Here is a 14,838-nt window from a genome sequence, read left to right on the forward strand (position 1 = left end):
CGTTAAAGGAAAGGAAGCTAACAATATCTAACACATCATAAGATCATCCAAACAGAAACAGAAAAATTTAAGCAACAGAGAAGAGGAAAATTACATCAAAACCCAGACTAGAAGACTTACTTTAGTTAGTAGCTCTGAGTTTCCTAGCAGCAAAGACAAAAAGGGAACTATAATAATTATATAATTCTTTTTATCTGAAGGAAGAAAATATATGACAGTATCAGGAGAGACATTTTTCTAGAGCAGAATTCTAAAGGGAACTAATTACACAGACCCTATCACACATACAATTTTTCAGTATAATGGAAAATATGCTAATGCATAGGGAGAAACTTTTTCTGGAACTATATTATAAAGGGAACCTAATTATATATGTCTGATTGCAAAAGGGACCTTGAAAAACCAAAAGTTATGTAGCCAACAGTGGCGAGCAGAAAATAAAGACTATTTCTTACACATCCGTTAGAACATCATCTCTGGAGGCACTTCTGGGCAAGGGCCCAGGGGTGAGGCTTTCAGGTGATCCAACTTTTCTCAGGGAAAAAGCTTAAGACATCTAAAAAATATGAAGAGCGGGACAGTGCTTGGACGTGAGGTCCTCTCAGAGGATAAAATGGGCTACACTGAACCACTGGAGGGGGGCACCTGGTGGGCCACCTGGTAGAGGAGCCAATTTATACTCAACCACCAGGAACCCACACTTCGGTGGGGGGTTGGCTCACTCCAGTAACCAACTCAGGTGGAGCGGACAGAATCTAATGACACTAAAAAACTTCCTACTCCAGAGAGACATTTGCAGTTTCCTGTCCTTTGCAAACTCCATACAGAGACTAACAACGTGTTGAGCGCTCTTGGGCTGCGTCCACGGGGGAATGGTGCAGAGAGGTGAGGCTCCAACTCTGTCCTGTCTTGAACCTTGCTTCAGCTCTTCCCCTCTGGAGGGCCTCACCCTGGAGCAGCCTCTCCCCTGCCCCACCCCTGTCCTCTTCATGTGGCTCCTCATCCTTCAGACCCCCTGTAGGTGTCACTGCTGCCCTCAAACTTGGGGAGTGGCCCCCATCTGTGCCCCCACAGCATCCCTCTCCTCACCGCCAGAGTCCGCAGTGACAGTCTGAAAGCAGTCCCCCCACCCGATTCACTGCCGCACCCCTACTGCCAGCAGCGCTAGGCACAAAGCAGCCACCCCAGACCGGTGCCCAGTGGAGGAATATGGTGGGAGCACAACTACTCCCTCTGGTCATGTGAGTAGTTACAGCTGCCGCAGGCTCACTGGGTGCCAAGGCCCCCTTCAAAATGCTCCAGCATGGGGCTGAGATCTGACCCTAGGCAGTCTTCTCCTGATCCCACCCTCCACACTTCTTGGCTCTAAGCTATGACCCAGTGTACACAGTGTGAGGCTGAATGAGGCACCTGGAGAGGCCCGCAGACCAGGTGGGAGGCAGACGCCCACGTGCAGGGGGCTGAGGGCACAGGGTGGGACCCCAGAGATTGCCGGGATGATCCGGCCCTCCCCAGAAAGCCCGGGAGCAGCTGGCCGCAAAGGGCCTGTCTTGAGTCCTGTCCCAGGACCACGGCACTGCCCGTGTTCCCCCCAGCACGTGGGCCATGTGAGGACAGTGTAACAGGAGGAGTGTAACAGGAGACAGAGGCAGAACATGCACCTTGACACTGGGACCTCGACCGCCTGCAGGGGAGACTGGGAGTTCAGACGAGCTGGACCCTGGTGCTGGCCCAGTGGGACTTGACTGGTGGCTGGGCTTCTGCTCCGATAAACCGGCTGCTTTCTTCCTCTGGGCAGCGATTTGGGACAGGACACTGTCTATGCTGCCACCTGAGAAAAGAGGAACAGACGTGACTGCCAGGGGTCCAGGGCCTGGCAACAGGGGTATGGTGGACTTCGTGTGCTGATCTTGCGGAGCTGGAAACGCCTTTCCCAGACTCCCCCTTGACCCCATATGTCTGCGGGCCCGGGCTGACCCCAAGAGGACTGTGCATGAAAACCAAAGGCGGCGAGGACCCAGGGGCGGCCACCATGCTCTGAAGGCCTCACGGTGAGAGGTGTTGAAGGAGGCAGTGCGGGTACGATCAGCTTGTCCTCGCTTTCCCTGGGCCACGGCCAGCTGGAGCGGCCTCCCTCGGGTACAGACGCCCGGCCCAGCCGCCCACGGCAGCCCCTGTGCTAGTGTGTGCCCTCCGACCCCCCGCCTTCCAGAGCTGTGTCAATAACTTCCTCACCGCAATACTCAGAGTGGACTTACGATGTTCCCTCTCCCAGTTGCCCCAAACCCACTAGCAAGCTTGATTATGAGAGGAAAGGGGAAGGGGATAACACCCAGGGCTAGAGAGGATCTGAGGGAGAGCACCGATCACCGACGTCGGGAAGGTGGCAGCCAGGTGCTGCGTGCGGCTGTGAATATTTGTGCATGTATGAAAGTGCCATTCTGGAAGACAAAGGGCAGTGCTGTGAATTCACTGGAGACTCTGAGCCACATCAGGGAGGAAGACAGGGTGTGGGCAGTTGTTCCTGGGACCATCCACGGAGCAAGCGCATGGGGCCGCCCACACCCGCAGCCCCACGAGACCCTCCTGCCTCCCCTGGGTGGCCCTGCCTGGTACCCACCTGAGCGGTTATGCAGCTCCCCGCCATGCCTGCTCGAGCCCCCTACCCCGCTGGAGCCGCCTGAGGAATGAGGTGAGTGGTTGAAGTTTCCAGAATTGGCGGGAGAGGTGGGGCTCCTGGAGAGAGATGGAAATTTAACGGGCCTGACAGGAGTCTGCAAGAATAAGGTGGGTGCTATGGTTAGGGTCTGTTGCTCCCTCCTCTGGGCACACACGATCACAGCAGGGAGGGACCTGGATTCCCCTGGCTCACCCTAGCTGACGCCTGCACCCAGGACACCCTTGCCAACCAGTGCTCAGCCCACCAGGCATCCCCTGAGAGGCAAGTTTACCTCTAGCCACTGACAACCAGACCACCAGTTCAGGCTGAGCCCCTGTGACGTCAGTCCCCGAATCATCCCACTTTCAGCATCACTCAACCCCCTCCCCCCACAGCGCAGACTAGATGCCAGTTGGCCCTGCCCATTTCGAGCACCTCCAGGGGCCAGGCTCTCACTCTCCCGCTAGAGACTTGCTGTTGCAATAGCCCCAGGAGGCAGCTGTGAGCAAGGGTCACCCCATTTTACAGAGAGATGGGGGTTCTCAGTTCTTTTAGTCACTCAACACAATGACAGCACAGGGTCCTAAATCCTCACTCTTGGTCTGCCATTTACTGAGTCTATGGTGCGGTGCCTACACACAAGGGATAATCTCCTCAGGAGAGGGACTGCCTCAGACATTAGAGACACACCAAGGCCCACAGAGTCACAAGCCACCATGGGCAAAAAAGCTAGACGTCACACTCCTCATGAGTAAGAAAACACCAGCAGTGCACACAGTTGCCTCCTAGTGTTTGCTCCTGATCATGGACCTGAACAATGACATCATGTGGAAGTTGGTTTGAAACCAAGAACCTAACTCCCCTTCCTGGCCTAGGCCACAGGACTGGGTGCTCTACGGCCGGTTACTTGCCCTCTCCAGGTCCCAGCCTCCTCATCTATTAAAGGGAAGGTTGGATTAGATCAGGTCTTCAGGCTGTGCTCTACGGAACTCCGGGGCTCCAGAGAAAAGGCAGAGAAGAGGGGGCCCCCCAACTTTCATTCCCTTCACACCACATTTTAATCTGTTTATAAAGTAAGTCCCTTTGTATGATTCATGAGACAAAAGGGTAACACTCATTTAAAAGAAAACAAAACCTTCGACCTTGCTGGATTAGCAGGTCAGAGGTCCCTTCTGCCCACAGCACAACCCAACTTCAGGGAGCAGTGAGTGAATGTCAAAGCTCATCCACCGGTGACTTACAGCATCGGTGCTCCCACCAGCCATGCCCACGGGGGCACCCCTGCCAGCTCTCTGGGGCAGCACAGTCTTCACGGGCTCTGCCTTCCCACTGTGACATGTCCGGGACCGATCGGAGCTCCACAGCTCAAAACTGGAAGGGGGTAAGAAAGGGGGGATGACTGCCTTCAGCTTGTCACTCGGGAGTCTGGGGAAGGGGGCTCCATTGCGAAGCTGAAAAAGATAGGCTGTGGGTTAGACAAGCCCCAGTGGGGCTCTTCATGGAACTCTCTAGGTTTCTCCTGCTTCTCAGAGAATGGCACCTGCATTTACCCCCTCACCCCTCCCAACACACACCCTGCCAGAAACCCACGTGGTATCCTCTGCTCGCCTCCCAGCAACCAAGCAACACCCTCCTTTACTCTGCTCCAGTCCCCAGCTTCTTTTGTGTCCATGATAGCAGCTAGAATGGAGACAGAGGGGATGGGGAGATGGGGGTGGGGGCAAGGGATGCTGAGTGTGCTGTGACAGGAACCCCTGAGGGGTTGGGGAAAAGGGTACCGCAGGTCCAGGGAGCAGAATGCAGCAGGGCCCGGCAGCCAGAGGGGCAGGACGGGCTTGCAGAGCTGGGGGTCTCAGGAGGAAGGGGCAGGGCACGGCAGGGGGGACTGCGAGGCCCAGACTGGCTCTCTGTGAGCCCAGCAAAGACTCCCTTCCCCATCCCACCACACCCTTCCTACTCCAGCCACACCTCCCACTGCTGACATTTTTAACTGTAATTTTATATTTTGAAAATGTGATTTAGGGTTAGTATAAAATCCATACAACGATGACTGGTGGATTGTCAAGGAAAAGCATTCGCACAGTCCACACTAACTTTAATTAAGAAAAGACAGTGGACTTGGAGCCAGATGGCGCTTTGCAGGGAAGGGCATCCCACAGCTAAACCTGCCTCAGGAGCCGGGCACGCGTGCATCTCCACAAGGACGGCTGCAAACGCCCACTCAGCAGGGCTCCCTGGCCATCCTCCATCTGCCCAGGGGCAGCCCAGCATGCCGGTGCCTTCCACCAGGCACGAGGAGGAGAGATGGGGACGCGCCACAGCAGATGGCGGCTGGGCAACCTGGGTCCCACCCTGGCTGCCCCGAGCTCTTCTGAGAGTCTGTGAACAGGGCTGTCCCGTCAGGACCTCAGGAACCTCAGCCAGCAATGAGGGTCGGACTAGAAGCAGACTAGGGATGCACCCGGCTGCAATACCCTCACCCCCTGACAGTCATTTTCACTCCTTGAGGTCAGAGTCTAAACTGTTGCAAACTTTCTGGAAGGCAATGACAATGCCCACTGACCACTGACCCAGAAATCCTTTCTCTAGAGATTTACCCCCAAGGAAACAGTCAGGCAAGCAGGGGAAACTGAGGCATAAGAGTATTCATCAGATCTGTGAAAACAACAACTAAAACCCCAAAGTCCAACAGGTGAGCTCTCACTGGTCTATGAGGCACAGTCCCATGACGAACGTCGTATCACGCGGCTACTCGACGTGATGTGGCTAACGAGTGTTTAATGGCATGTGACAGACGGTCAGACGAACTGTTAGGTCAGGCTCAGCACAGAACAGGGAAGAGAACAGTGCCGACCTCATAGGGGTGCTGGGGAGGCTGAATGGGCGAACATATATTAAGTGCTCCTAATGGTGGCCGGCCCTTAGTAAGAGCTGTGAGACGTATTTGCCGCTGTCATATAGGGAAGCGATACACTCGTAGAGGCTAAAATACGGCTAGAAAAATACTCAAAAGATACAAAGCACAAAATGTTGTCATGATCCTATGTGTCATCAAAGGTGATTTTATGTTTCTTCTTTATACTCGACTGCATCTTCCAAAATCTTGGCAACAGCCCTTCTCATACAAAAGAAACTGCTGCTGTTTAATGAGATTAGCAAGTGTCCGGCAGCACAAGTGCCCACCTTGGTAAACTGGTCTAGAGACAGGGATTCATACCTATTGCACAGCAGGGCAGGGCCAAAAGAGCAGATCCCTCAGCACTGGCTCCAGGTGCCACGGGTCCCTGAGGCAGCTTCTGCTCCCTTCTCCTCTCCAATACTGCCCTCTCCTGGTCAGCCTCCAGACTAGAGCCTTAGAGCTAAATGGACTTCAGTTCAACCCCAACCAGGAGGCTCTCATTTCAAACAGGAGCACATGAGGTCCAGAGAGGGGAAGTCACAAGTCCAAGGTCACACAGCAGGTAACTGTGAGCTCCTTCTGGGCCAGGTGCTATGCTAAGAACTTCCTGAGGATAAACTTATTCAAACGAACAACCATGAGGGATAGCGTCCCTTAAGTCAGAGACTGCCAGCTGTCCCCCAGTACCCGTCTTCCACATCTTCCTCAGTAGACACCCCTGACACTATGATGAGACACAGCCACTGGAACAGAGACTGCATTTCCCAGCCTCCTGTGCAGTGACTCCCACGTGACTGCATGTTGGCCGACCTGACATAAGTGGAAGTGGTATGTGGGTTCCCAGGAAACTTTAAAGACACGTGGTATGTGCCTGCAGCCGCTTGTTTCTCCCCTCATCTCTCCTGCTGGCTCGAATGGCCACAGCTCTGGCAGCCGTCTAGGTAACAGAAGCCACGTATGGGTAGAAGGAAGCATGTCCCTAATTCCATGGGTCAACGTACCAGTCCTGAGCTGCACTTGAGAAAAATAAGCTGCTATCTCGTCTGTGCCATTGTCATTTGAGGACTTTCTGGTACTCATCGCTGAACCGAATCCTGACCCATCTCTAGTTCACAGATGAAGAGACAGAGGCCTCTCAGGCTGGAAACACAGCCTCCTCCGTGACTCCTCTCCCCCTGACTCCCCACAACCAAAATAGTGAGTCCAATGTTCTCTCCCCCTGACTCCCCACAACCAAAATAGTGAGTCCAATGTCCCCCATTAAGTCCTACCGTTCAAAGCCCTGTCCTTAGTGCTGCCTCCCTGCAAATGCCATGAGGGCTGATGTCTGGCCGCTGAGCACCAGTGCAGCCTTACCCATGGCTTCTGGCTGGCATCTGTTCCCCCCCTCAGTGCCAGAGCTGTGACTAGGGTCACACATTTTCATATCAACCCCATCTGTGACCACCACAAAGACAGACACAAGTCTATATCCAGCCTTGTAAATCAATCAACTCATGACTGGTAGAGACCTGAAATGCTTTTAGAAAAGCCCCACACTCACCATGGTGGTCAATAACACATCTTCTTTGTCTCCTCTTGTGCTCCCAGGACCTGCGAGACAAATGGAAATTTCCTGAATTGATCCCCACTCCAACTCCAAACAAGTTCACGGCATGAGGAGGAGTGAAAAGGTCAGCATTCATCCTGGAAAACCAACTCTCCTGAGTGATTTAATATTTAATAATAATTGGTATTCAATATCTGAACAGAAGGAAAATATTTAAAAGGTATCTCTCAAAGCATGTTTTCAGCTTTTCCATAAACCACTGCCATGCGGGTCAGACAGTGGAGGGCCCAGCTCAATAGTCTGTCTCAAACAGAGCTGCTGAAGGAGCTCGTCTAGGGGCTGGGAGTCTGGTAGAAGGGATGTGATTTAATCAATTGTCCGATCAGTGTGGGACTCTCCTTTGATCCCCTGGCAAAGTCATCCAATCTATTGAACATCTCCAGCGGTGGGAAGCCCATTACCTACCCCACAAACACCCACCAGATAACTCATTCTATTTTAAAACCTTCCAGTGCCAGAGACCAATCATCCTGGACAGGTGGGAAAAGCGCCTATCAGAGGCAAGAAACAGGCAGGGCCTGGCCTCTCGTCCCTCAGCAGGGTGTGTGGGACTGAGGCCAGGGACTCTCACCACCACCATCCCCAGTCTACCACGCTGACTGCACTGGTGTTCTGCCTCTCAGTCCTTCCCCAGACCAGCCACTCTGCTCCTGTGTCACATCCCAATAAGCATCTCTCCTCTGACATCAGCCCAGGAGATAGGACAAAGGGCAGAGAATTTGGGTCTCACCATTCTGAGAATTCTACAGCACATGCAGTGTTTTCTTACCGTTCTCTTTCATGGTAGGGGTGACAGCCTGAAGCCCCAGACGGCTTAGCTTATCCTGGGGGGCCGCCCGCATCGTGGAGTCCAGTGCCAACTCTGGCTCATCACAGAAAGGCAAAGGGTGGTTGCTGGAGAGCCCGCGGGGCAGGGTCTGCGTCAGTTTGAGCTTCCGGAACCGATTGGACATTCGGTTCCACCAGGACTGCCAAGGAAATGCAGAGCAGAGGTCATGCTCCAGGAACACCCAGCCTGGGGGTGGTGACTACACTTTACACAGGCTTCCCCTCTGCTCCCCGGGCGCATGACAAGTTCTCCCAAACAACCACCGCACCCTCTCCCACAAAGCCACGATTCTTTCTAAATCCTTTCTGACTCAGCCCTTCGGGGCCCACCTCTGATGGGGGACCCTGCCATCCCTCATCTCACCAATCTCTGCCTCACACAGATCGAGAATTGGAGACCCAGATGGCGTGCCCACTTGCTCGGAGTCTTACAGTGAGTCAGAGACAGACAGATGGACAAGAGGCAATCCCAAACCCTGTAACATCAGTCACCGTGCAAACTCCTCCCCTGATTCCCGTGAGTGTGAGAGGTGTCGGGCATCCACAGCAAGGCTTGGGGCACCTGCTCTAGCAGCTGATGTCCCCCCGCCGAGAGAGGGGACCGGTACCACCCCCCAGGGTGTCCCATAACCCTGGGACACAGCGGGAGGGGAGGCCAGGAGGGCCCGGCTGAGGGAGACGGCAGTGAGGACGGGGCTGCGGGGACCTCCGCGAATGACAGCAAGAGGAAGACCCGGGGCTTGCGTGAGCGATGCAGGAACAGGGGCCGAGCATGCAGATCAGGGAGGTGCCAGAAGCCCAGACAGGATGGCAGAGAGGGAAGGTGGATTTCAGGCAAGTAGAGAAGATGGGGAACACAAGAAATTCAAAGAAAAATACTCTGCTTGCAGTTAGAAATGAGCAACTGGAGGTCATTCTGGAATTTCCAGAAAGCCAGGGATGCAGGCCTGTGGGCAGCAGGGAGACCAGAGAACAGCACCAGCAGCAGCATCCCATGTGCAGACACAGACGCTGCACACACATGGCCTGGGAGGAGAGGCATTTGGATCCCCCCCATGCCCGCCATGTTCACTGCTCACCCCCAGTTTACTTCCCGCTCCTGCTGGGCCACCCTCACCCTAGCCGAAACCAGCCCGGCGTCAGCAGGAAGCGGCAGGCATCCTGCAGCCTGTCAGCCTAGCTCTCTCTCTAGCCCTTGAGGACAGGAAAAAGCCAACCTTAAGCCCGCCTTTGTCATCGGGCAGCACTGGGACACTCCAGGGCTGTCGGGCCTTCGAGTGGGGTGGAGGCGGTGGGTGGCTGGGCCGGCCTTTTTCTTTAGTCACCTGCATGCAGACAGATGCCAGCAGTCGAACAAGTTCCGTGTCTATGGACACAAAAGGCAGCGCTTTACCTGCAAATACGTCCGTTGGGGAGGGGAGGGGGCTCAAGGAGACCCCGCTTGGCCTCAGAACTCAACTCCATGGCTCCAGCGTCTGGTCACTCCGGGAGCGAGGCCCGGCCCCCTCCATCTAGCCACCAGAAGGCGGCAAACAGGCTGGCAGGGCTCAAGCCACTTCACCAGAAGGAAAAACCAGGAGTCCTCTCCCCACAGAAAGACTGACGGGCAGCATGGTTTAAGAGGACAGACTCTGCAGCCGACGGTGGGGGCTTCGGTTCTGCCTCTGCCCCTCCCCGGCTGTGCAACGGCAGGTGACTGAGTCTCTGGGTCTCTGGAAAGGGCTGCCAGTAGGCACCATGTGAAGGCATGTGGAGGATTCAAGGGAATTCCTGCCTAAGGTAAGTGCTTAAGAGAGGTCAGGTATTGTTATTATTACCTGGGTTACCAAAACAAAACAACAACGCAATAAGTGAAATTGACAAGAAAACTCTACACACTATTAACAGTGTTTTCCTCTTGATAACTGTTTCTTTTTTTTCTCTCCAAGTGTTCAATAATAAGCATGTGTTTCTTTGAAAAGTTCAGGCAAAAAGTTTGTTTAAAAAAACTCACTAGGAAAAAAAATTGACTAGTGAGAGACTGTCTTAGTGCACAAGAGGGTGGGGAAGCGAGCAGAGGCCAAGGGAGAAGAGACACAGCGAAACACGAGTTTGTACGAGAAAAAGGTGCGTGATGCAGGGGATGAGTTCGAAGGACACAAACTCTTGGCACACCAGGAGGGTCTGATGAGGCGGAGCGAGCTTACTGCACTTGGGCAGAGGACCCCAACTCGCCAGCTAGGTCAAGTTATCTCTCTTGGCCCTGGTCACCTCCCCTCCACAAGGGGACATGCAGCTCTGCTTCCCCTCACACGCTCTGCGAGGATGAAATGGAACCAGGTAGGCACGTGGGGTCTGCGGTAGGGACAATGCCAGCGACGAGGTAGGGCGCTTCAGCCTGCCACCCCATAGCCCAGAGAGGCGGCAGAAGCAACTCCACTTGGGACTATGGAGGTAAAGACCTCTCCCAAGGCCAGCAGGTTGGGATCTGGCTCACAGCTCAAAGTCCGTGGGTCAGAAGGGCCTCCCAGCCTCTCTCCCTCCCTGGACTGAAACTCCAGGGCAACAGGAGACAGGACAGACAGACAGACTCTGATCCCTGAGTTGCCTGACTGGATGCCTCAGGTCTGAGAGGAGGGCCTGTCACAGTTGGGGAGGGCCCAAGGGGAGCAGCAGATGCCTGCGGGGACCAAGAAACATGGGAGCATGGATGGCGACACTGCCATCAGAGTGCCCTTGACCCAGCAGCCTCTACCTACACAATTCAGCAGAGGGGGCCACGGCTCCATGTCTGCTTCTCCTTGTCAAAGGGGCCTTTCTGTTTCCCCCAGAGTCAGGGTTTCTGACTCCAAAGCCCTGGTACCATTCTGGGGCTTGTGTGGCCCACTGAGGCAGATTCGTGTCTCGCTGGCCTTCCCTCCTAGGAGACTCCCTGAAGGCCGGTGCTGGAGAAGCCCAGAGGTCTACCTGGTGCCAGCCCAGCCTTTGCTGAGGAAGGAAGCCACTTGTCTGAGGACCTGTGGTGAGCCCCTGGGGGCTTAAGAGTGACTTCCCCCATAAGTAAGCAAGGGCTGAAAACAAAGGTGACTCTCTCCATTCCTAGCCAGAGAAAGGCTGTGCAGGTTTACAACCCTTTTCCAGAAACAACCCACCAGGATCACTCAGCAGCATCACTAGGTCAAAGGCCGTGTACCCGTTTTTTGCACGAAGAGTGACATCAGCCCCTTGGTTTAGCAGATATTTGACAATTTCCTTATTCCTGGGGAGGAAAGAAAAAGCCAGAGTTAGAGGCACTGAAAGCGAAAGCCTGGCTTTGCTCCTGGGCAAGCTGACGGTATTAACTGCAGTGCCCCATCCCAGAGCCTGAAAGAAGGGCGTGGAAAGCTGCCAAGGGTCTCACACTCCTCCTTCCCTACGCCATGGGCTGGTCAGACCCGAATGTGATGGAACCCAAAGCCTAGGTGTTCCTTCCACAAACAGAAGGAAAACTACGTGGCCAACACACCCACACATTGATTCCCCACTCCTCCTGCCCCAAATCAGGACCCCATGCTGTAGAAGCCCCACATAGGCCAAGGTGTCTGATGCAGAAGCCCGAGGCTGACCAAATAGCAAAACAAACTGCTTTGAGATGACACAGAAGAGTGCTGTGATCACCTGAAACAAGGAAGGAAGGGCCGTTTATTTGGAATCAGACCACCGAGCCACTGTAAGAAGGTCTGCAGCTCCTGGCCTCTGGGCCAGCCTACCTGGGAGAGGGAGGACAGGAGGTGAAGGGATTCAGAAGCACCAGTCAACGGCGGTGCCTATTCAGAAGGAGAGGGTGAGGACAAGATTCACTGCCGGTTGCCGAGAAGCCAACGGTATGAATGGCTGATGTTCATTTCCAGTGGGACACAAACTTAAGGACAGCAGTGTGAACACTCCAAACCAACCGACCACTGTTCCACTGAAATATACTAGAGATAGAGACACTTATCTGCCTGCATAAAATGTTCCTGCTGCAAAGTTTTTATGGACACTGGTGAATTCTGTGATAAGGTCACCGGCATCAGGACACAGAATAGGAACGCAGGATAGAATGAGCCTGCACCACTTTGATTTTTGTGTGTGTGTGCCTCAAGGTCTTCCCAGCCCTTGAGTTCATCTGTAGTTTCTCGGGACCAGAAAACCCCTTCAAGAACCCTATCTGAGCTCAGGGTATCATCAGCCTCCCACGGAAGGAGCAGAGCTGGCACTGACCCGTGGTAGGTGGCCTGCATGAGGGCCGTCCAGCCATGCACGCTGTCCTGCTTGTCAACGTCGGCATGCCTCTCCACTAGCAGCTGCACCAGAGGCAGCTGCCCCATGACCGCTGCCAGCATCAGCGGGGTGGCCCCATCCCCGTTGACCAGATTCACATAGTTGGGGTCTTCGTCTGCAATCTCTTTGACCAGCTGGAAGTTTCCTGCAAACAGAAGAGGGAGATCTGGTGGTCTGCAGGCAGGGGGCTGCCGGATGACTTATCCAGCAGGTTTTGGTAACAAACAGGTGCTCAGCCTGCCTCTGCACTGGGCTGCTGGGCATCAGAGGGGCGACAAAGGTGAGGAAGAGGGAGCCCCCATCCTCAAATCTCTCGGTAAGGGTCAGAGGCAAGCACAAAATTAGTTCTTCTAAAAGAGAGAAGTATTATTGATATCCCAAGAGAACAGATGAAGGAACATGAAGGGCATTCTGTTGCACAGAGCTCAGATCTCCCTGGGGAGTGAGGATCAGGGAGGCTTCCTGGAGGTGGGGTCTACAACAGGAGAGATTTTTGGCTTCATCACAATGAGAGTGGAGTGGGTAGGTAGGTCGTGAAGCATTTCAGAGGTAGGGAAAAGCCAGAACATAGCCACAGGGTTTGGCAGGGGGGTGGGGGTGGGGAGCTGGGAGAGCAGTCTGGAATTTGTGTATAAAGCATCATAATGACTACCAGTCTCCAGGGGCTGAACCACCCTGTGTGAAACCACCGAGTCAGGAAATAACAAAATGCCTGTTTCTTTCTCAAACACTCTGGGTGGCCTTGAAATGGATTACAAATACTGGGTTGGGAGAATGTCCCTATATCCATAAATCTCCAAAAAGATTTCCTAAAGTGCTTACCCATTTTCAATGCATGGAAAATATCAGGCCGCCTTTTCTCCTCATCTAGGTAAACAAAGATTTTTAAAGTTAACCACAGAAGATTTAATAGAATAGAAAAGTCACCCACATGTAACAATACAGCCTAGCTTTAAAAGTGATCTGGTTTCCCAAGCAATCTGATCAGAGACCCATGTAACAGATGAACCCGGCAGCCCTTCTGGAAGAGTTAGAGAGTGTCTGTAGATTCCCCCAAGACAGAACTTGGGTAGTCATCAGGCCAACAAAACCTGAAGAAGCAGAACATTTCCTGATCCCACACCCATAAAGCAATCATTTTGCGGCATTCCAAACTTTGGGATGTCCTCTCTTAGCTGTAATAGGAAAGTATGGTCTTGGAAAAATCTGGATTCCTATGAAAAGACATTTTTTTAAAAAAGCGATTCTTCTCTACTAAAAACTAAAGGTACAACCCTGAGATAATCCCAAAGGAGAGAATGGAGACGCTAAGCAGCTGAGCCCAGGGGGAGGTCATGGATGTGGCCACCAGAAGAGCCCAATGCTCACTTTTGTTTTCCTTCCCAAATAAGAAGCAGTCCGAACAACTCTGAGTCTGCCCCAGCCTTGCAGATGTGGCCCCCTGCAGACACCCTGATGTTTTTACCTTGGTCTCTGCAGCCCAGCTGGTATGGGAGGCCACGCCTAGCCCCAAACCTGGGCCTTGTTGTACCCACCCCATGCTGGCCCCTCCCCATTGGTCACCTTCCTCCGAGCCTGAGAGCCTGAGCGGGTAGGTACTGTGCTACTGTTAGAAAGCAGACATCCTCAGCACCAGCACCCCCGTAGGTGGCTGAATGCAAGACTTCTGGCAATCTTCCACGAACTCCAGAGACAGAGTTCGTGGAAGGGGAACTGTGAGGGGTGTGAGAGCTGCGAGGGGAACCTGTGGCTCTGGGCTAACTCTCTGGGCCAGGTCAGCCCCCTCAAGCAGCTGGGAGGAAGCTGCAGCCCGGTGCAGGGATCACCAAGTTTGAAGTGAGTGTGCTGGAAAGTGAGTGTGTGTTTCCAGAATGATCACTCTCCTCACCAGCAACAGGGGGATAACATGTTAACATGGGGATGATGTGGTGATTTCAGAGATCAAGAATGGAAATGGGAAATGCTCCAGAAATCCAAGCAGCAATTTTTGTTCTCTTGACCAGTGACTGGCACCCACCCTGGAAAGGGTATTCCGTAACTCCAAGCTTCTCACAGAGGTGTACGGACAGGGCCATGGGACCGAGTGTCTAATTCTGCTAGTGCAATACTATTAAGAAAGGATTCTGCATCTCAGTTTTAAATATGTCACATTCCTTTAAGTGCGTAAGAGTTTAATTTGTTGTGGGCGGTGCCTTCTCACGCCAAGACCCCTTGAGGAAAAAGCGTGTCATCTGGCCTGTGTGTTGGTTGCTAAGCAACCATTCCATACAAAACATACAAAACAATCACTGACCCTCTAGCCTGACCCCAGGAGGCTGGGGGAGCTGTGCAACTGATGGTCCTCTCCTCCTTCCAGATGCCAGTGTTGCCATCTGCAGCAGAGCAGACTGGGGACCCTGCCCAAGCCCAGGAACAACCATAGTAGGGGTCGGGGGGTACCTTCTTGTAGCTAATGGGAGGGAGAGAACTGGGCGGGGGGGGTCTTCCAGGTGAATTTCTTGGCATCTCACAAAAACAGCTAGAGGCTAATGGTTATTTGTTTAATAATCTATCACTAATAAC

At 53.5% G+C, this 14,838-nt stretch overlaps 1 protein-coding gene across 2 annotated transcripts in view; it reads right to left on the reverse strand.

The window, feature by feature from the left end:
- The window catches only part of ANKS6 (ankyrin repeat and sterile alpha motif domain containing 6), a gene marked incomplete at both ends in the record, with an annotated part of 43,614 nt that overhangs the window by 22,633 nt on the left and 6,143 nt on the right, over positions 1-14,838 (reverse strand). For both annotated transcript variants that reach the window (XM_080819648.1, XM_080819647.1), the window contains 9 exons: positions 1,662-1,831; positions 2,621-2,774; positions 3,901-4,110; positions 7,102-7,151; positions 7,937-8,135; positions 9,213-9,361; positions 11,127-11,233; positions 12,217-12,421; positions 13,099-13,143. In XM_080819648.1, coding sequence (XP_080675774.1) covers positions 1,662-1,831; positions 2,621-2,774; positions 3,901-4,110; positions 7,102-7,151; positions 7,937-8,135; positions 9,213-9,361; positions 11,127-11,233; positions 12,217-12,421; positions 13,099-13,143 — 1,289 coding nt within the window. The remainder of the gene's footprint in view (positions 1-1,661; positions 1,832-2,620; positions 2,775-3,900; positions 4,111-7,101; positions 7,152-7,936; positions 8,136-9,212; positions 9,362-11,126; positions 11,234-12,216; positions 12,422-13,098; positions 13,144-14,838) is intronic.

Source organism: Martes martes, assembly GCF_963455335.1.
Source record: "Martes martes genome assembly, chromosome: 12".
Lineage (NCBI taxonomy): Eukaryota > Metazoa > Chordata > Mammalia > Carnivora > Mustelidae > Martes > Martes martes.